The sequence below is a fragment of the Hippocampus bargibanti genome, linkage group LG02 (genome assembly GCF_051943395.1).
Source record: "Hippocampus bargibanti isolate YZ-2025 linkage group LG02, ASM5194339v1, whole genome shotgun sequence".
Taxonomy (NCBI): Eukaryota; Metazoa; Chordata; class Actinopteri; order Syngnathiformes; family Syngnathidae; genus Hippocampus; species Hippocampus bargibanti.
The window spans coordinates 14,767,306-14,789,891 of NC_142735.1; the positions used below are offsets into that span (position 1 = coordinate 14,767,306).

Consider the following 22,586-nt stretch of genomic DNA (forward strand, 5'->3'; position numbering starts at 1 on the left):
TAAACATGAATTGGAGAATATTTTTTTTAAATATTCCTGATTGACCTAGATATGTTTAAAATGATGTTCGTCATGTACATTCCTGCAACCTATGCGACTCAAGAGGAATACTACAATGACAAAAACAGCATGGCCACGAAAACCTAAGCTGAAAACAGTTCTGAAAAAAGTCTATCAAAACACATAATTCTCCCTTCGGTCGGCAGAAGAACAGAACAGGAACAGCAGAATGGGATATGAGCACATGTCTGTGTTAAATTGTTTATAGGATCGTGTACTCTGGTGGTGCATGCTTCAGCCTATTAATTTGAGTTCATATTTAAAAACAGCTTTGATTTTGCACAATATACTTACATGTTCTAAAAAGCATGGCCCAATTTCAGAGAGGTGGGGCTCCTCTGTGTTGTACTGTTTCTCCAAGTCTCGAACAAATCCCATCTGGAAGCGATATATGTCCTCAATATTTCCAAAGATGACCTTCAGTTGGTCATCATTAAACATGTCCACACGCTTCCTGCACTGGCGAAGGTAACCCTGCAAAACAAAGGCTTTAAGTTCAATCGTGCTTTCAAAGATGAGAAGGATGGGAGGCTGCAATTGAATAAAAAGTAGAACTAACAGTAATTTCAAATTGTGATTCGAAGGTATATCGTGCCCAATGATGAGGATGAATGTAAAGGGACATATTTTTACTTTTACATCATTAGAAGTTGTAATAAAAAAGTGAGCTAAGCTACAAGATCTCAAAAATCAAATGCATCATGCCCAAACCAAAGAAAGTAAAGAAGAAATTAGGGGGAAAAATGAAATCAATCAGTCTGCAAAAGGTTACAAAGGCATTTCCAAGACTCTGGGACTTCAGCGAACCACTGTCAGAGCCACCATCCACAAATGGATAAAACTAACACATTGGTCGGCCAGGTAAAATTACTCCAAGAGTGTGACAACGACTCATCCAGGAACTCGCAAAGGAACCTATACTGACCTGCAAAAAACTCCAGACATTGCAAACCTCAATTCAAGTCAGCGTTCCTGACTCTAGCAGAAAAAAAGAAACTGGCCAAAAATTATATCCATGGGGGATTCGCAGCTGAAAGCCACTCTAACAGTGAGGGTAGAAGTGCAGTTGACTTTAAACCTGATAAATTGGCTGGAACCCAGGGAAACTGATATTAAAATGTTGATTTTCCATAATTCGTAAGTATGTATTGACTCACAGTTAAGAATGCCATCTAATAATTACTTTGTACCTTTTAGCTAGCCTGTATGCATTTTGTACCTCACAAATGTCCTTGAGGTGTTTGATGTAGTGTCTCTCCGTGCTCATGATCTCATTGATGACGTTAGCTCTCATCTGGTCACGGTTCTGGAGAGGTGAGCTAAGACACAAACAATCGGCTGGATCCAGGTGACCATTTTGAATGTCGCTTGTTCCTTCCGCTGGTTCCCCTGCGCCGTCCTCTTGATTCACCCACAACTAAGGACAAATAAAATGTACACGCACAAACATGGACATGCAATGACTTGGTAAGTTGTGTGTTAACGACATTGAAAATATTTTCACAAAGCAAAGATATATATATATATATATATATATATATATATATATATATATATATATATATATATATATATATATATATATATATATATATATATATATATATATATATATATATACACACACACACACACATCCTGAAATCAAATTTTAAACACACTCCGACATCAGACAATTACTATGGCACATTACTATGGCATTTCAAAGATTAGTTTCTAGAGGGTATCCAAACTTGTATGTGATCTCTTCCCTTTTTATTCAGGCAAATGCATATAGGGATTACAGAGAAAAGTGAACACACCATTGTTAAAATACCAGGCTTCCTGAGCGACAAAAAAAAACAATTTTACTGATAAATATGTTTTTAGAAATCAACAGTATATGTTACATATATGTAACTTGCTCGAGACCCCCTAAGGCAGGGGTCGGGAACCTTTTTGACTAACAGAGCCATAAAAGTAAAATATTTAGAAATGTTTTTCAGCGAGAGCCACACGCACGCGCGCGCGCACATACAAACGCTCGCTCGCGTGCGCGCGCACACACACGTGCGCACGCGCGGCCACTTTTCAACAAAATATCAGAATGTATTATTTAAAATAACTTTGTGATAGTACTCACCGTTAACATGGATGGTTTTCCGTTCCTCGTGTTTGGTAAAAATCCAGCAAAACGATCGGAATGAAATTCAATTTGCCGGTCCAGAGGCGAAGTTACTGCTAGCTAGCCTGCACACGGCTCATAAGCTTCCACACTTGCTATCTGCAATCGACTACGTTAACATGGGGCTTGTTAAAATGTCACTGACATTCGACTGTTTCATCGATGGTATTGTTTCATTGCAAATTAGAATCAGAACATTTTCTCTCCTCTAATTCTCCGGTGCATTCAGGCTGAAGTGCACAAGTTGGGCTCATTTAAAGCGGCGTTTACCTGTTTCAACATGACGGCCACTATCATCCAATCAACATGGCGCTTTCTGCCATTCTAGGTCAGTGTCCTCCAATCAAAATGGCGCTTTCCGCCAACTGCAGCCCCAACGGGAAATGAACGACGAAAAAAACGACAATATGTATTATAATATGTAATATTTATCGGCGAGCCATATGCAATCATCAAAAGAGCCATATATGGCTCGCGAGCCATAGGTTCCCGACCCCTGCCCTAAGGGGTGGTTGGTGGGGCATGATGCGTTGGGAAATAGAGTGACCTGGGGACATCCTTTTTTGGATGCTAGAGAGATTGGTTTAATGACACTTCTCAATATACAATAGCAAGGAATTTCGGAATTTAATAGTTTTTGATTCTGAATATCATTCCAAGATTTTGCGAATCTGCAGAACTGTCTGCACACAAACGGCAAGGCCAAAATCCAACATTGGACGCTTGTGACCTTTGATGCCTGCATTAAAAATGAGCACCATTTAGTAAGGGATATTGCCACATGGCCACATGAATAGTGCAGAAACACAGCCCAAGTTAACAGTTTGCCACTTCACCTATTGTTGTTTTTTCATTGAATTGTTTTTAACAGTGATGTGTTCACTTTCTATAACTAATTCAGATCTTTGAAAATTTACTCACGTGCACCCCCCCCAACATTCATACCCACAGGTTGACACAAATAATATCCAATCCTGCTAATAGAAAGAGCACAGTAAGCGTGACTTTAAATGCCCAGCAGCCAACACCGGACGAAACACACTTTTCCAATACAGTATAACAGTGAAGAAAAATTGACAGGTAGAATGCCAAACACGGGATGAGAAATGCAGCGTCACAGACAAGCAGAGTGACTGGTGGGAGAGCACTGAACTGCAGAGACGAGACTCAGAAGCGCAGCCTTACAAACAAACAAAAAAATAGTCAGAGTCAACAGTAAATGAACTGGACTGGAAAAAAAACATTTTTAATAATGCATTCATATATTTTATATCTATAGGAGTAGCAATATTTTGGCTCCAAATATTGAACAAGAAAATGAAGAACTTTACTTTTGACTCATCACAATGACCTAGTATCCATGACACCTGTAAAGGCTGACTGGATGATGTTAATGTTTGGTAATATTGAGGGTGCGTTGCGTGGTGGGTTGGACGGGCTAGATGGTTGGATGAGGCTGGAAAAAAAAACGCACCTTTGACGTGGTGTTTTGGAACCGTGGAGTTGCTATGGGGTTGATATAGAAAACCTGTTTTGTTTGGGGCTGAGGATGGTGGGGTTCCACCTTGGAGAAAAAGAATGACACAACAGAGAGATACTTTTTGGTTGACAGTCCGGCCCTCTTGGGAGTGACAATGGCAGGGTGGACATGTGGGAATGGCAATGAGGGTTTTCTGCAGGTGGGAAAGGCATTCTGCTGTGTGCCTCCACCTACAAGGATCCCTTATCGTCTTTCAGTGAGCCCCAATAAGAAATAAGACACGGTGGCTTCATCAGACATCAGTTCAAACAGGGTTGGGTTGGTTGTGTTCAGATGTGCGTCATTAAATGATCACAACATAGCAAAAAAACAAAACAAAACAAAAACACCATAGACCAGCAATGTGTTTTCTTGTGTTTTCGTGCTAAGATCAAAAGCAAAAACAAAAACAGAACTGCTGAGCAGAACCAGCATGTTGCTGGGGCCCCCTGCTAGTAATGGGTGATAGCTGGTGACCAGCTGATGTTTTGCTGATGTCACCAGCTAGGAGCAGAGCAACGACCGCACCCAACTGGTTGGCTGTGACTAAGTTGGTGGAGTGAATTGCACAGGGACCGAACGTTCCAGTGAATCATGCCTGCTTTGTTATACCTTCGCTGCTGGTCTTGCCCATGATGTAAGCAAGACCTGCGTGCGGCTGTGGCCTTGCTCGTAGCTCGTGACAACAAGACAAGATTGAAAACACAACAAATCCATGCTGGTCTGTTTTTAATTTTAATTTTTTAGAGGTAAAATAATGCAGGGACATCCCCTGCATTTACTTTTAGTGAGGCAATATTAATTCGCCCAATAAATGATCATTCACTATTGTGTATACAATATGTGTGAAGAGCCACCATACCAGTTTTTGTTTGTTTGCATATATACATGTGCCTCCTGTTGTACGTGTGTGTGAGTGTATAATGTGTCTGTAATTGTGGGCCAGCTGCGGCTGTAACAGACTCACCCGCACGAAGCTGGCAGGAAACCATCCCTCCTCATCATCAATCTGGCCCCACCACCAGTCCTTGTTGGATGCGTCCAGCACCTTTATGACGTCTCCGGCTTTAAACGCCAACTCCCGGTCCGCCATGGTCACATGGTCCCATACTGCCTCAGCGTTGACGATTGACCCTCCACTTATCAACTAAAGAATAGGCGAGAACAGATAATATATATCAATCACAGCTCATTAAGATTCTTCTCAAACTGGGTTGACACCAATGACAACATTGTTGTAATAACCCTATCCAAGTGTCATCAGAAATCACTGCAGACTCACATTTACAGGACATTCGGGAAATTATACCTCAATCTGTGGCTTATGTATGTGCTTTCTTATGCATATTTAAAAAAATCCATGTGGTGTCGATGTTGAAGGTATTATATGTACATTATTATAAAGAAAAATTGCTCTGTGATTTGTGTTTCAATTTGAATGAACTGATTAAATAGATGTGACAGTAATTACAATACTTGTCCTTTGTGTAGAAACCACCCATGAGGGTGCAGACACAAACGCTCAAAGCCCACTGGTCATATGAAGGAATGCAAACGACACGGTTGCTAATACAAACCACAGCACCAATATAACAAAGTGCAACAACACAAAAAGGGCAAAACCATGACAGGAGAGACAACACAGTGTTCAGACATGCATCGGTCAAGAGGGGGTGGGGGGTCATGGCCTGTGAGCTAATTGGCATTCATTCAAAGTCAAAGTCAGCTTTATTGTCATATATGCTAATATGCACGACATACAGCACAAATGAAATTACTGTTATCTCGGACCCAACGTCACAGATACAGGCAGCTGAATGTCCTTCGCATTAAAGGACACGAGAACACAACATTGTTTAAATGGGACCCAGAAAAGTGAAATCATCCAGTTAGTGTACAGAAATGCTATCATCATCCTGCTTTGCCGCCTAGAGACCAACTTGATGTCCACGTGACGCATAAATCTTTGATAAAGCTCCATACAACTTCTTCCAGTTTCGAGTCTACTTAACCAGAATGCTCCAGCCCAAACATTAACTAAGTATGCAGTTGTGGCCAACCTGTTGGAACCAAGTCAAGATCTGCTTTGGAACTCAGTACATAATTACTCTACAGAGGGTAAACTACAGTATATCAACCCTTAAGATGAAATCTAAACCATGTCTTTACTGGGATTTGGCTCATTAAAAAACCTCCACCTCTGGAATAACTTATTTGTAATGTAAAACTGCTTTTATTATTTCATTGCATTGCAAAACAACACACATATAATACAAAAAGGGAGAAATGTTAAACTGTGATAAGAGGGACGACAGGATACGATTGAAAATATACAAAGGGCATTGCGTTAAAACGTGCAAGACATGACAGGTTTTTCTTGAGCAATCCCATTTTTCATGTTGGTTCATTGCTACATGTCATGAAACCATAAATAACTTCTGTGTTGTTTTGTGTAAGCGGGTTCGGTAAATGATACAACTTCTGGATAGAGTTGAGGTTCTTTATTAGGACGGCTGTGTTGGTTGGAGGGAGGAGAAGGCAATTGACATGTGTGGCTCTCGTAGGCTCTCATCAGACTGACTTGCAACAGTGCGCATGCTCCTTTGGTCTATAGCCAGGCATCACTAGTCAAACATGCAAATACGATTTGCTAATATCATTACATCTCCCTTTCTTAATTGAATTATTTACTTTTAACAAATGTAATGAATTTAATTATGTCAGTAATTAGCAAATTTAAACTTGAATAAGGTCTTTCCAGATTTTGCAATAATAAATGAAGCATTCACATGAAACATTCAATCATTTTTTCACCACATGATCACTTAGAAAAACATGTTAAATGGTTTCAATCAGTCTCTCATGTGGTTTCACTTTCCTTGAGGATTTTCGGATAGCATGTCCTGGAATTAGAGGTGTTACAACAGTCTCTGTTACAGTCTCTGTTCGTTGACTTGCTATGGTTGGTTCTTTGAGAAGATCTTGGCGGTTTCTTCTTAAAACAGCACTTTCCTCTGTCTGAATGTTGTATGACCTTGGTTGGATCTGACGCAGAACAGTCCCTTTCTGTTACCATGTCTCTGTTTTGTCTTTGTACCGTACTTGGTCACCGGTGTGTAGTTCAGGTAGGTTCCGTGTTCCTCTGTCATGGTAGAACTTTTGTTTTTGTTTCTGTTGTTCTTTGATCTTCCCCACTTTCTCCCCTTCCTTTGTCTTTAGCAGGTTTTCCGGGATGGGTAAGTTGGATCTCAGCACGCGTCCCATGAGTAGCTGGGCCGGGGACATACCACACTCGAGCGGCGTTGTGCGATACACCAGCGAGCTCTGGTAGAAATCAGTTCCACTGTCTGTTGCCTTGTACATCAGCCGTTTCACAGTCTTGACAGAACTTTCCACCAAGCCATTGGATTGTGGAAAATGTGGACTTGAGGTTATGTGTTTAAAGTCCCACTACTTCGCAAATTTTCTGAACTTCTCATTGGCAAATTGTGGACCGTTATCAGAAAACACTTGGTTTGCAATCCCACTTCTGACACCATGTGTTGCTTTGTGTAAGCGAGTTCGGTAAATGATACAACTTCTGGATAGATTTGAGGTTCTTTATTAGGACATCTGTGTTGGTTGGAGGGAGAAGGCAATTGACATGTGTGGCTCTCGTAGGCTCTCATCAGACTGACTTGCAATAGTGTGCATGCTCCTTTGGTCTATAGCCAGGCATCACTCGTCAAACATGCAAACACGATTTGCTAATATCATTACAACTTCAAGGTTGGGGGGTGGGATCATTGATTTTATCATGATTTTGACATTTACAAAGAATTTGCAACCATTTCTGGGATACATTTAACTTGATATGTGTATTTTAAACTTGGGTTATAATGTTAAATGTTTTGACTCTGGAGAGAAAGATCATTTGTTTGATTAGTATTTTGGATTAGTGATATTGTATGTAGAATATTATATTTGGTCCAATAAAAATAAAACGCAAGAAAAAAACCATAGACTATACATAGTCAGGAAGGTATTCGTTTTCAGGATACAAGACTAAGCACTGCATCATACTGGATTTCTAATGAAGCGTCCAATGAGCGAAGTCAACATATTCAGTAAGCGTATTGGGAGAATTTGTGAAATTCTTCCTCACATGTCGTTCAAAAGCACCCATTTCTGCATGCGCGTTTCGCTCAAAGTTATCACTAAGTAGATTGATTACATCGGCAATCACAGCTGTGAGCTGCTGCAACAATAGCTCTGGCCTATATCTCAAAGCTCTTCACTTCAGGAAGAGAGGAGGATTACTGCACAAACATGTGTCACGCTGCCATGGAAACAGCATGGATGGAGGCTGCTCAAAATGATTTAAAAAATTTGTCCATTCAGGAAGAGCAATTCGATTTAGATCATTCAAACTGAAATGATTATAATACAGAAATATATTATGGCATGATTGACTTGACTGGGCCAGCACATACAGGACGGAGGTCAGCCTTGATGCTCCACCATTACAATTTATCGGGTTCACATCACTGAACGACATCATATTCTGCCTGTTTCACCATAGTGTAGTTTCTCACAATATGCTGTAAAAGAGCAACAGACATCAGGCAAAAGGGGACAAAAAAAAATCTAGTTTGTCACCATAGCGATGATTCTTCTTATACAGTTCTCTACTTTGCCTCTTTCCATCTCCTAAATGATAGCAGCACCCTTCAATATAGTACATTTGTTTCCTGACATTTCGGGAATAAATTAAAATCATGATATCATCAACCGCAACAAATGCTCCTGCCTTCGCTAAATTCAGCCATTCCGGAGCTTGATCAAGTAACATCAAAATGTTCTTCCAAAAACACACTCCTGACCTGTGATCTGACAGCTGTAATGACCGACAGTGTGACAAGTTGCGCCAATATATAACAGGATCCTACTCAAATTGTAATATCTGTATTTAGGTCAAAGCAAATCAATGCAGAGAACTGTTTAAGAGTGGACTTATGTAGCATGTTGAAGTGATATAAATTAACACAGAGTAATAAATTACAAAACTCTGTGTTGGCACTACATGGCATAGGCATTCGCTGCACTGGCACCCCTGCTGCATACTTCCTACCTTTGAAGTTGTTGCAGAGTTGCACTGAAGCACCAGCAGCATTCCTAAGCAAATACATGTTTCAACAAGCCTTACCATGTTCGTAGCATGTAACTGAAAGGACAGCGCATGCATGGAGAATTCCGGATCATATGATCATGAATGACGATCCCTTTCAATTGAGCTAAAAACCACAGTATTTCGTGAGAGCAAATCCCAAACTGTCGTTTAACATGGTGCTCTATTCCAAAAAGAGGTTTCTCTTTCTGACGCACAGAGTGAGTCTCGTGGTCCGTCCTCCCTGCGTCTGCCAACCTAGTTATGTAAGACACATATACCCCGAGTCTGGGAGCCAATCAGAAAGAGCTCTTCTTAAAATCAGTAAGAAACAGCAGCACCCCTCTCGTACACATGGCTTTGTCACTCACGCGCATCATACACACATTTATACCCTGCATAAAGGTGAACAGAACGCTCACAGAAGGCAACTGACACAAAGGGACCGGAAAAGTTTGAATGCCTTGCAATTAAATAAAAGATGACACCGTCTATACCTGCAAGACACAAAAATAAACGACCGCCAACATGCACTTGCTGATGTGTGGACACGTGCTGTGCCGCTTAGTTTAAAATGGTGCCATAGTCACGAACCAAGAGTACACAACATCATGCTTGCTCTGCTTGCAGTTCTATGTGGGCCCATAAGTGGAAGGAAATTCAAGCTTTGTCCTACAATGAAAAGAAAATCAGCCCGCATGCCATGACAAGTGAAAGAGCTCACTTCCCTTGTAATGCAAATGGCAGCCAAGAATTTGTCTACACATGTAGTGAAACCATTCCACCTTCACTAAACAAACATAGAACTGAGCCTACAAGGTGAGGGAGCACTTTTGTCAAAAAAGGAGGAAAAAAACAGAAGTCAAACTGGCCGCGACCACTAATAATAGGAATGTCATGAACAACTCTGAGATGGGCTTTTAGCATATCTATTTATAAAATTCATTAAACATTTATGACACCTGCCTCCCATCCTTTATTGGTTCATGCTACTGCATGCGGAAGAAATGGAAGGGGCATTTTCCCTCCAACATGGCTTTTCACTTGGCGGATAAAAACACAGAGCCATGAGCCTCAGCATCATATGCATTGTTGACGTGTGGATATTCTAGGACTGGAAATGTGAGCAGAGTTTGACTGCATCTATAATGGGGAAAACCTAATGTGGAGGTCCTCCTTTATTTTGCTTAGCCTTGCCCACACAGCCGATTACTGTTCAAGTACCACAATCCTGCAGCATCTGCAGCGCATATCTCAATTGCAGGCCTCTTTGCGAGGAATAACACATTGTCCTGAGTTGGAAATTCACATATTTGCTGCCATGTTGTCACCAATAAAGAATAAAAATCATGCGGCAGCAGGATGAGGTGTGAGGATATCACCCAGTCTAGTAACATACCAAAAGAATCCAATTACTCTCATGCTCATAAGCCATGGAATACAACATGGAGGAGAGAACAAACAGAGGATGTCGACGAAAGGGACGTCGTTATATGCAGGAGCAACTCGAGTGACCACAGAGAAAGGTTACAGCATCACAGGTCTCGTGTGTCCGCACCACCACCAAACATAATCTATCACAAACGAACGGTGAGAGGACACACCACACAACGAAGGATCGGGGGAAGTGGGGGTGGATAACACAAATACATTATGTTGTACCAACGTCATTCATTTCAACGCGTAGCCGTGATGGAGCGCCTGGTGTCCCCGCTCTTAACCACCGCGCACCGCCTGTCTCTCCTCTCCTGCGTGACAGTGAAGTGCGCTGCGAACCGGGCCCCGAGCGCAGATCCATTAACGAGTACCGAGAATGAACATCAACAGCACGTTCACAAGCACCAGCAACGCGATCACCGTAAACACCGCGCAAGTCTGGACATCCAAGGCCATGGCGCAGCACTGCGGGCCGTGAGAGGCGTTCTCAGTCGGGCGGTATTCAGCAGTCAAGACCCAAGGCGAGCCTGTAATCCACCTTCACGGTTGGGCAAAACGTGGCAAAAAAGATGCCGATACGCCTCCTCACAGTGCGTCTTGTAATTCATAGTGGCAGAGGAAGGGATGCATCATCCTCACCATCATCATCGTCATCAGTCTGCACCGCGATTTCTCGCTGCTGCTCAACACCTTGACGGTGTTTTGCTCTGGCCGACAAACGAGCGACTCTCCGGGCTGCAGCTTAAAAGCAGGGGGGGAGAGAGGCGGTGTGCAGCACTGTTTGCAGCTGTTGAGCTGCCTTCCGGTGAGCGGGAACAGGGAGAGAAAGGCTCGGCGTTGGAGAGGCGGTCCTGAATTAATACTCATCAGCCACCACCGCGAGACTACCGGCATCAGACATCACACCAGGCGGGGAGGGGCACGGGCAGCCCCTAGCTGACTTCATTGACCACCAAAGAGGTGTTCACAACCATCACGAACAATTCCATTTTATGTGCCATGCAAAGCAATTGTAACATTGATCATTCGCACATTGGAGGGGGAGGGTCATGACAAACGAGGCATTTTCTTTAAAGGGCTGAACACTGTAATTTGACATGATGTCAGCATTTTCCAACCTTCTGCCCGAAGCCAGTCTCGCTCTTCGGTCGCGTATAGTCAATATTCACGTGGGGGAGACAAAACAATCATTCAAAGTCGTATTTTGATGTAAATTCGTTTTTGTACAACGATCAAAGGCTAACACTCGCTGACACGCAGTCGCAGACCTCTTTAAAGTTTAAAGGAAATTCTGATACCTATCAATTCATACGTTTTCCCCGTATTTTATAATTTTTTTTTTATCATTTCGAATAATGCACGGCATAGTACAACTTTTATACAGGAATTTTGGGTGAACCGATCTCACAAAGAAAATTTGTCTTTGTCCAGTTGTCTCAACCGCTGGTCGCCAACGACAATGATGCCGCCCATCACTACTATTGTCACGGCAAACCAGCAAAAGTAATCCTCAATCGTATTTTTTTTAATCGCTACGTAAATTCGGATTGATAAAAGCATAACGCGCGCATGCGCAGTAAAATGTCTGCATTTCCGCTTGTGTTAGCTTTTTTATCGTTTCAAATAAGGAGACGGGGAAATTGACGACAAACAACTAACCCAAAACGTCACATTAACACACAAAATTAGACACACAGGTTATATACAGTATATACAAGCATTGTCATCAAATGGTGAGTATAGTTTTTGCTTTTTTGAATGTTGCTGTGCAGATTACCATTTTGTGTTTACTGAGCGAGTTGCTTGTTCTGTAGCCACAAAGGGACATATGTCTTCTTGTGCCGGTCCCAAGCCCAGATAAATACAGAGGGTTGTGTCAGGAAGGGCATCCGGCGTAAAAGCTTGGCCAAAACAAACATGCGGATCAAACCTCTAAAGATGGAGGACACTGATTTACTGTGGCGACCCCTTGAAGGGAAAACCCGAAAGAAAAAGAAGAAGAAATAATGTACGTCGTACCACAACATTTATACGGGATTTGGAATCATTTATAAAGGCGGCTATTAGTCAATGTTAACAGGTATGAAATATCAAAAGTACTCTACAACACTACACGCATTGGTCAGTAAAAGATACACTAACAAATAACATCGGTGAGTGTTTTTCCTTTGCATTTAAAAGTTAAATTCACACATTACATTCCTTTACAAAATTACACAGGTGTTCCAAACAGTAGTCCCACATAGCACTGATAAACCACAAACAAAAATGGAAGCCATGGGCAATTGAGTAATATAACAAACTCTAGGTCAGAAAGAGGCATAACAGAAGTTTAGAATCTATTGAAACTTCAGATACTCAACAGAGAAGTACATGTATGCATTGTTCAAATATTTGTGTCCTCCTTGTTGCAAAGATTACGCCGGGTACAGCCGGTGATTAGACAAAATATATACTGTATATATTTCATAGGACACATTTGGTTCAGTTCAGTCAGCACATTCCCAAACCAGTTATCAAGTCAACCACTCAGCATATCTTCACCGAGTGCTTCAGGTTTGGATCAAAGATCTCAGAATATGTTTGAAAGAATAACACCAGAAGGAGTGCATCAGTATTTTTAAAGCCATAAATAATTTCCAGGGCACTCTCTGCACATACATTGAGATAAAAGCAAAGGTTCATGAAAGTGAGGCTTTCAGTGAATTGCAAAGAGCTGTCCGGAGCATCACCACCAAGATATGACAACCCTTCTCAAACAAGATCTTGCTCTGCTCTTGCATATGTATGTGTGTGCGTGTGTGTGAAAGGCATAGGGAGCATATTACATAAGCCTGCCTTTCCACTGTGGGCTCACTCTCCAATCTCCCTGACATTTAGACAACAAAGGTCACATCTGAAAGTCTAAATCTGCTCAGGCACCAATGCTAATGTACTCATGCGTTACATATGCGTTAGTTTGTTAAAACAGTACAATTACTCACATTTTTAGATCTGATAAAAGCTTTAACTTATTTTACGTCAACAACAAGCATTGAAACCTGACCCTACATGTTCTTCTCTTTTACTGACCTTGCTCTCATCTTGTTTATACACATTGTCATTCCACATAAAACTGGATCGACCGGTTTATTATTTATTTCGTGTATCTTTGTTAAGAGGAAAACTGTGGGTCCCGACGCTGGGCTGAAGGCTACAGTACATTAAATCGTTATCCGCATCGCACTTTATATTCAGAAATTTGTCAGTGATAATGAATAGTTTCATGAAAAGAGCCCCTGCAGCAAACAATATTTGTCTTTACATGATCTTTCTAGCAAAGGGCATTCCCCGTTCTTACCTATTTAAGCAACGGTCATTGGACACTGTGAAATCCTCAACATTACATCGCTGTTAAAAAGCATTTACTCAGATGCACTTATATGTCGTTCATCTTATGGAGTGAGGTCTTGAGCCTTTGATGAGGAATCAAACCATAAATGGGAGCATCAGTAGATGGACGAAAAGATGCCACACACCTCAGAAAGAGTCAATGGAACTACCATTTAAAAAGCATCCATAAAGTGCAGAACTTTGTTAAGATAGCCATGTCATCTAGTCATCGATTCCTAGCTCAATTTTTTATTTGAATACTAGGTATACTTTGGTTCAAAGCTGCCCCAGTAAAATTAAGAAGACAAAAATAACGTAATTATCTTGGCTTCTCCTTTGCAGTACTTCAAGGGGTGGACTAAAACGGGTTACGAGTTAATGCATATTTGTAACCCCAGAGTTTCATTCTTGGGTCAGTCTGTGCGAGACCACAAACATTTTTATAATGTTTCTCTCTGAATAAGGATGTCTCAGCGATCAAATCTGTTTGTGGCCACAGGGCATTTGGTTTATTGAGGCAATGGCCGCCACACCCATTTCCACTCCAGTATGATCCTGTTCTTTTGTTTTCCTCCTGTCCCCATAGCAACCTCACTGATCTCCTGCTTTTTCCCAGGGCATCTATACTCAAAAATGCCTAGAATATGCATGTATTTCACTATTGTTCACAAATCAAAGTAGTCTTCAAACAAATTAAAGTAACGGCAGGAAAGTATGCATCTGTACGGCAAGAGGTCTTCTGTTTATTTTTCCCCCAACGGGGACTTTACCTCCTTTAGGATGATCAAATCCCATGTTGAATCAAAGCAGCATTTCCAATTTACACTCTCAATAATTTCGAAAATGTGCAGTAACTTTTGGGACAAACTAGAGTATGCTGTGTTTCCAATAAGGCGGTACAGGAGTCCACTGGTTCGAATGTATGTTTGTTTGTACAATAACTGCAAAAATAGATATTTATGAGGGAAAATGAGTACAATGACATGACCTGTTTCAGCTTCGATTTGTTGCTGGCTAGCACTGCATTACTGCACTTACATTGTGACAGTTATGAGTGTATTTACTCGTGTCACAACTCATTAGAAGACTCTTAAAGGACAACTGACGTCACTTTTTTGTTTCTTAACTGACATCAGAAAAACGTTTCATAGCATCTAAAATACCCAAAACACGCAGTATGATATTTTTATCCAAATGCAAAACACCAATAAAAATGACTTAAAGTGTCCAAAATCTGCAAAAAATTGAGCTGCGAATTGGGCATTTTCAGAAAGTCCCGCCCCCACTTCGTGATGTCACGCCAAGATGTCTTGCATTGCTTGAGAATCAAAACAATGGCTTCAGATTCGGAGAATATGCTTTCTTGTTACACCTCCAATATGATTCAAATAGTTATGAAGAGGAAAGCATACATGTCTGCAATCGATTAAATAATTTATTCCATGCCATTTTGAGGCACCATTGGGGAGAAACGATCACCAGAAAAGAGGCACAAAATGGCGACCTCCTGTGGCCACCTCCGTTTCCGCAGGCTGATAAATTCCTTATATGGAGTTTGGACACCCTCTTCTGGCGGCTTTTGGGTGCAACACAAGGTTTTCAGACCAAACAATACAGCAAAATACATTGACGTGATGGAAGGAGTGCTAAAATGTGTCTTTTTTTTCTGTCAGGGGGCGTTCCTTTAGTGACGTCACGTACGGACTTGTCACCAACTCAAAAACAAGACTTCCGGAATATTCAGCGCGAGTCTTAAAACGTAAAATATAGCTATATGCGGTGGAATCTTTTTAAAATATGCTCAGTCGAAGTCATTTGAAGCCATTTTACAAATTATGGTCACAACTTGTCTGGAGACGTCAGTTGTCCCTTAAACATTGGAATCGTGGCGATGTTTTCTGGTTCCTGGCTCTCTTTTTTTGCATGCAATGTCTGTTAGAATGTTGAAAAAAATATTCTATTATTTTTACTATTATTAGTATTCTTCAAGCATTATAGTTACATCCCTCATGATTAAGTCATTTTTTTTTGTTCCAGGCAATAATAAACAGTCTTCTTACACCCAAATAGTCAGCAGCAATATCTTCTGCACGTTGCCAATGATGGTTACACAGCACATAAAGAACACATCCACGGCAAGACTGTTCAAATACCAAAAATAGAAAGTAAATAGAGTATTAAAAAAGAAGGGGAAAAAAAGGGCATAACCCAATTTTTTTTTTGTCAAAAGAGACGTTTATAACTTCAGGTTCCCCCCAAAAAAATCGAACAAAATTATGACAACTTGGGAAGAATGCAAGTGAGGTGAGCTGGTGAAATATAAACACGGCAGAGTGAAATACACATCGATTTGAGGAGGGGGGAAAAGAAGAGATTCCCATGGTGAGCTCTCGCTCTTAACTAAGAACGTAAAGGGTGAAGAAGAAATACGAAGACTGAAGTGATTGCATAATACGGTACGTGTGTGATGGAGCACTTTCTTTGATGCCCCCTGGTGCAGTAGGGGGCCTGAGAGGCAGAAAGGATGACAAAATAATATACACAGGAAGTGTCAGCTGCCAGGAAAATCCATCACATTTTTCACACAGGCCTACCGGACACCACTAGAATACCTTATAGTCAACTATTTTGTCTTATTTTAGAAGGTCACCAGCGCATGTGCAGCAATACATTGAAGGGTGAATGCCAAACGTCCAACTATGAGAGCTTCTACTCTTTCGAGATGGTTTGCCATGTATGTTTGTCCAGCAAGATTTACATAAGTCAATTTAAACAGTTTTCAGAAACCTAGAGCGCAAACCCCTCAGAATAAACATCACAGTAGCATCTGATCAGTGAAAATGTTCACCGACCGCTTCTGATAGTTCCGACCACTTTGTCTGTAACACAAGAGTTTATCACAATTATAGACCTGACTTAAGCAATCTCTTATGTGGGTGGTTGAAATAATAAATTAGCTTCTACTGCCATGCCTTAATTTGATCACCGCAAGAATGAGATGCACTTGCACTATATATTTGTGTATGCTATAATCAAGCAGATGAACATATCTTGAAACAACAGCAGTCCCGGGAGTGATTAAAACCATCTAAAAAGATTGGAGGAATATCCCATATTCTTTGGTGATGCAAATATCTTAATTTAAGTGATGTGTCTCATTTCTGTGTGCGCATGAGGTCACTCTTTGCATAAGTGTGCAATCTAAATGATCTTGCTTTAAGGTAGAAAATGAAAAAAAAAAACAGCCATTTGTACATTTTCGTCTTCTTTTCCTTTCGGCTTTTCCCCTCAGGGGTCGCCACAGCGAATCAATGTCCTCCATCTATCCCGGTTTTGTGCATCCTCTTCTCTCACACCAGCTACCTTCATGTCCTCTTGCACCACATCCATAAACCTCCTCTTCGGTTTTCCTCTCGGTCTCCTGCCTGGCAGTTCAAGGCTCAGCATCCTTCTACCGATATAGTCACTCTCTCTCCTCTGGACATGTCCAAACCATCTCAGTCTGGCCTCTCTGACTTTCTCTCCAAAGCCTCTAATATGAGTTGTCCCTCTAATGTACTCATTCCTGATCCTATCCAACCTGGTCACTCCCAAAGAAAACCCCAACATCTTCAGCTCTGCTACCTCCAGCTCTACTTCCTGTCTTTTCTTCAGTGGCACTGTCTCCAGTCCAAACATCATGGCTGGTCTCACCACTGTTTTATACACTTTTCCTTTCACCCTAGCTGAAACCCTTCTATCATACCTGATATTTTTCTCCAGCCGCTCCAGCCTGCCTGGACACGCTTCTTCACCTCTTTTCCACACTCTCCATTGCTCTGGACAGTTGACCCCAAGTACTTAAAATCCTCCACCTTCTTTATCTCTTCTCCCTGTAGCATCACTCTTACACTTGGCTCCCTCTCATTCACACACATATATTCCGTCTTGCTGCGACTGATCTTCATTCCTCTCCTTTCCAGGGCATATCTCCACATCTCTAGTTTCTCCGCCACCTGTTCCCTGTTCTCGCTACAGATCACAATGTCATCTGCAAACATCATGGTCCAAGGAGATTCTTGTCTAACATCGTCTGTCAGCCTGTCTATGACCATAGCAAACAAGAAGGGGCTCAGAGCTGAGCCCTGGTGGAGTCCCACCTCCACCTTGAATTCCTCAGTCACACCGACAGCACACCTCACAACTGTTTTACAGTCATGATACATGTCTTGCACCATTCTGACATTCTTTTCCGTCACTCCAGACTTCCTCATGCAATGCCACAGCTCTTCTCTGGGCACCCTGTCGTACGCTTTCTCCAGATCTACAAAGACACAATGCAATTCCTTCTGACCTTCTCTGTACTTCTCTATCAGCATTGTTAAAGCCCACAATGCATCTGTCGTACTCTTTTTTTGGCATGAAGCCATACTGCTGCTCACAAATGTCCACTTCTGCTCTTAGTCTAGCTTCAACTACTCTTTCCCAGAGTTTCATTGTAAGGCTCATCAAATTTATTCCTCTGTAGTTAGTACAACTCAGCACATCTCCCTTGTTCTTAAAAATGGGCACGAGTACACTTCGTCTCCATTCTTCAGGCATCTGTTCACTATCTAAGATCTTGTTGAATAACCCGGTCAGGAACACCACCGCCACCTCTCCAAGACACTTCCATACCTCGATTGGTAAATCATCAGGCCCGAGTACCTTTCCCCCCTTCATCCTCTTCAGCGCCCTCCTCACTTCATCCTTGCTAATGTTTGCCACGTCTTGGTCCACAACAGTCACGTCTTCTACTCTTTCTTCCTTCTCATTTTCCTCATTCATCAATTCTTCAAAGTACTCTTTCCATCTTGCCATCACACTACTGGCACCTGTTAATACATTGCCATCTCTACCCTTAATCACCCGAACCTGCTGCAAGTCCTTACCATCTTTGTCTCTCTGTTTCGCCAGCCTGTAAAGATCAGTCTCACCTTCCTTGCTTTCCAGCCGAGGATACAAGTCATCATAGGCCTCTTGTTTGGCCTTTGCCACCTTTACTTTAACCGTGCGCTGCATCTCCTGGCAATGCCATTTGTATATTTGTACATTTTATCATCTGCTAATTAAGTCCTGCAATTAGCTTGCTTACATTTTAAGGTCACATGGCATTCTACCAATCAGGTAAAATTCCAGTGTTGGGATTTTGGCCTAAGGGTGACCAGAGGGAGAGCTGAGGCAGCATTCTAAATGTCAAGTGCCAAGTACTTTGTGCACAGTCAATAAAATGAGTATTCAGCTGAAGACAACATTTCTGATGTCATTTGCAAATCTATCATTGGCAATTCCTGTGCCACAATACTCCCTCAACAATGAGACTATAATATCTGTATTTTCCAATGTATAAGGCACACCAAAAAACCTTGATTTTCTTTAAAAGATTACTCTGCAGATTACGCAGGTGCGCCTTATATGTGAAGGAATAGTGAGCCACAAAAGGTCTCGCAACTACTGTCAGCAGGCATGACTCCATTTCCTTCTGTAAAAGAAGTAGTGCGCGGTCCATGCTGGGATATATAAAAAACAAAGTTTCATTTCAATAATCTCTTAAAATTACTTTGCAAGGTGGATTTTTTTTCTCGATTTTGCCAACACTTTCCATTTACGGCACAATGATTAGAAATGGATTTTTTTTTTCTTTTTTTGCATTTAGTGTCGTAAGAAAAACATATTGGGAGTGAATGAAGTTGTCAGAAAACTGATTGGTGGTCTCTTTATAAAGTTTAATTGACATAGAAAAATAAGAACAAACCTTTATTAGTCTCATAATGGGGAAATTTGCAATCTCCAGCAGCAAAACTGAATGAGGTGGGGTGTAGAAAAGAGAAACAATGTATGCACAAAAATAAATGTCTCAGAAAACGAACCGGATGGGGTGAATGCACATTTTCACATGTGTTTATTCAGCATCTGTCTGTTTTGTTGACATTCCCTTTAGCGCAGCAGCATTTGATGGATACATAACGAAACCCCAGCCTCTTAGCGCCTTATAATGAGGTGCACCTTATACATATATGGAAAAACTCTGAAAATACACAATTCATTGGGGGTGCGCCTTATAGTCCTGAAAATACGTTCCCCCCGGAAATGTTCTGTGTGTACAAGGGAAAAAACATACGGGCTAATAGGAAATATTATCTCAGCCTTCATAGAAGGCTTGCTATGTATTATATTTTGCGCGATTCCATATTTCAATGGAATCGCTATTTCACGCAATCTCTTTGCGCTCCCTTCTCAAGGATGGACGAGGTGAAGGTCAATGCTCTGTCATCTAATCCCACAATTTCACATGAAATACATCCATCCATTGCTTTATGGACTTTGCCTTGTGCTCTGAGGCATAATCATGCTGTCACAGAAAAGGGTCCTCTTAAATCTGTTTGCACACAGTTGGAACCAGATGAAGGGGTACGAAGGGAGCACAATAGCAAAGAAGTCCGTTAAGACGGAGCTTATCAGCGTCTTTTTTCATGGAGGTTACCTAATCAAAATTAAAAAATAAGGACGGATATACAGTTGATGTTGGATAAGAAGTACTGTATAGTCTAAAGCTGTCCCAAAACAAATATTACGTAAGACATTTGTCACACCATCAACCGAATTTTCACTGTGCTAATATGACATCGACATACGATTGCTTCAGATTATGCGGAATAAAACCGAACAAATAGCCCACAGGAAGCATATGATACAATGTGCAACGCACAGACTAATATGTGCTGTACAAGATCTTGAAAGATTTTGAGAATTATTATAATAGAGTTACAGAAAAGCAGTCTACTACAATGAGTCATATCAAAGTGTTACCACATAGTCTCTGGGAACATGGAACCATATTAAATAAATGTGGGAATGGCTTTTCTTAATTATATCAGAATAAGGCTCTGAGCCTCTGCGGCTGCCAAGCACACAGACACGCAGCCATGAGTACACAACATAAATACATTTTGTGCATGCACCAACTGTAATACACACGAACACCCCTGACAGGCATGAACCCAGTCAGAAGGAGAAACAACCTCAGGAGGCTGTGACACAACTACCTGGTGGTTAGATTCTATCAGCAGCACGTTATCAGAACTGTTACAGCTGGTGGCTGCAGGAAGTCACAGCACATATGGGTTTGCACCTTGGTAGAGCAGCGTTGCAGAATAAACACCTGTGGCAGGTTTGAGAGCACACGTGGCTTGGGGTGCAGATGTTTGCAGTTCTCTGTCGTTCTTTGTCATGGTATTTGACAAAGACATCAGAACACGTTGGTATGTATTCATAAAACATCTGCGGTGGAAAGCATCATCCATCTTAAAGAATGCATTTGCACTATGCTATATCAGAGTGCGAAGGATGTCTCGTGCTTTCTGGTAAACACAATAATTAAAATATTGTAAACTGAAAGAGCAAAGTCAACATATCAGAACTGGTGCCCCAGCATGTGCCTACCCTAGTGTCTGCAAGTAGCGCTTTCCATCATTGGCCACCTCTTTGCCCAACCCACCACTGCCTGCTGACTCATGCGTTCATAATTAATAGACAGCGTTGCATAATATGATTATGACCCAACATACCCGACTTGGTCTTATATTTAAATCATGTAAAAATTCGGATTTAAATGTTAATCAGCATGAAGCCTTTAATAAATTTTCCTTTCTCACAAGTTGTCACGACAGATGCTATCACAGCATCAGTATCAAACCACAACAAACTGTCCCTTCAATCTGAAGAAGAGGAAAAGAGGACACGAGAGGGAATAAGAAGGACAGGGGGCAGTGGGGAGAAACCCATTTCAATGAAATGAAGAAGAGGCGTCAGCATTAGCAGTTAATCCACTGCAGTGATAATGCATTCCTTCTGCCTGCGGCCACGAGGTGCAAGTAAAAAACGGCGTAGTGCACCTAAAAGATTTCCGTTAAAGCCTAAATCCATGTATGCTGAAATAAGACATGGAAAACGTGTGACATCTGTGGATGCATCACATTAATGCCTCTCACCATTCAACGACCTTTCCAGTCGTGCATGCCCCTACCCTTGGGCATGCTACGACACAAACATGCACACAATAAATAAACCCATTCCCTCTCCCCCTTTTTGTCTATCTTGCCCCAGTTTCTCTCTCTCTCTCTCTCTCTCTCTCTCTCTCTCTCTCTCTCTCTCTCTCTCTCTCTCTCTCTCTCTCTCTCTCTCTCTCTCTCTCTCTCTCTCTCTCTCTCTCTCTCTCTCTCTCTCTCTCTCTCTCTCTCTCTCTCTCTCTCTCTCTCTCCCTCTCACCCACACATGGTCCTCTTTTAGACCTTTCTTAAAAAAGCTCCCTCAAGATAGAAGCAAGTTGATGAGCTCGAGACAGCCAGTGTCATAACAACGTTGTGCAAAGGTTTGCAAACACCATTTAACATTAAGGCCTCCTAATCCCCAATTCAATTTAGAGATTTGAGAAATCCAATTCTAGATTGACGTTATGAAATGGAAATTAACAAATAAATATTAATAACCCATTTTTAGGATGGGGGTTGTTGAGATCACATTGCACTTTTTCCAATTTTGAATCAGAATGTTTTTTATCCCATTCATCCAACACCATAGAGCCACACACAGACTTGTATATTCACTTTGTGTCCAACAACCAAGAATTCCCCCAGAGCACCTATTCTTATGGCCTGATTTTTTTCTTTTTTTTTAATTTCTCAGAAGATGATTATTAAATTTGAAATATCAAAGACTTGAGCAGGGTAACAGAAAGAGGGAAAGTATCTTCAACATAAGATGACAATGACATTCATTTTAAGTCAATAATGAAACTCTTCTTTTCCTTTCGGCTTTTCCCTTTAAGGGGTCGCCACAGCGAATCAGTGTCCTCCATCTTCAGAGGTTTG

General features: G+C 41.4%; 1 protein-coding gene across 4 annotated transcripts in view; it reads right to left on the minus strand.

Moving 5' to 3' along the window:
- LOC148901656 (spermatogenesis-associated protein 13-like) overlaps nucleotides 1-22,586 on the minus strand; it is a 45,763-nt gene that overhangs the window by 13,396 nt on the left and 9,781 nt on the right. For 3 of the 4 annotated variants that reach the window (XM_088989563.1, XM_088989566.1, XM_088989565.1), the window contains 4 exons: nucleotides 4,711-4,890; nucleotides 3,699-3,788; nucleotides 1,280-1,477; nucleotides 355-534 (listed from right to left, as the gene is read on the minus strand). In XM_088989563.1, the coding sequence (XP_088845689.1) occupies nucleotides 355-534; nucleotides 1,280-1,477; nucleotides 3,699-3,788; nucleotides 4,711-4,890 (648 nt within the window). The remainder of the gene's footprint in view (nucleotides 1-354; nucleotides 535-1,279; nucleotides 1,478-3,698; nucleotides 3,789-4,710; nucleotides 4,891-22,586) is intronic. The other variant, XM_088989564.1, reaches the window with a different exon arrangement.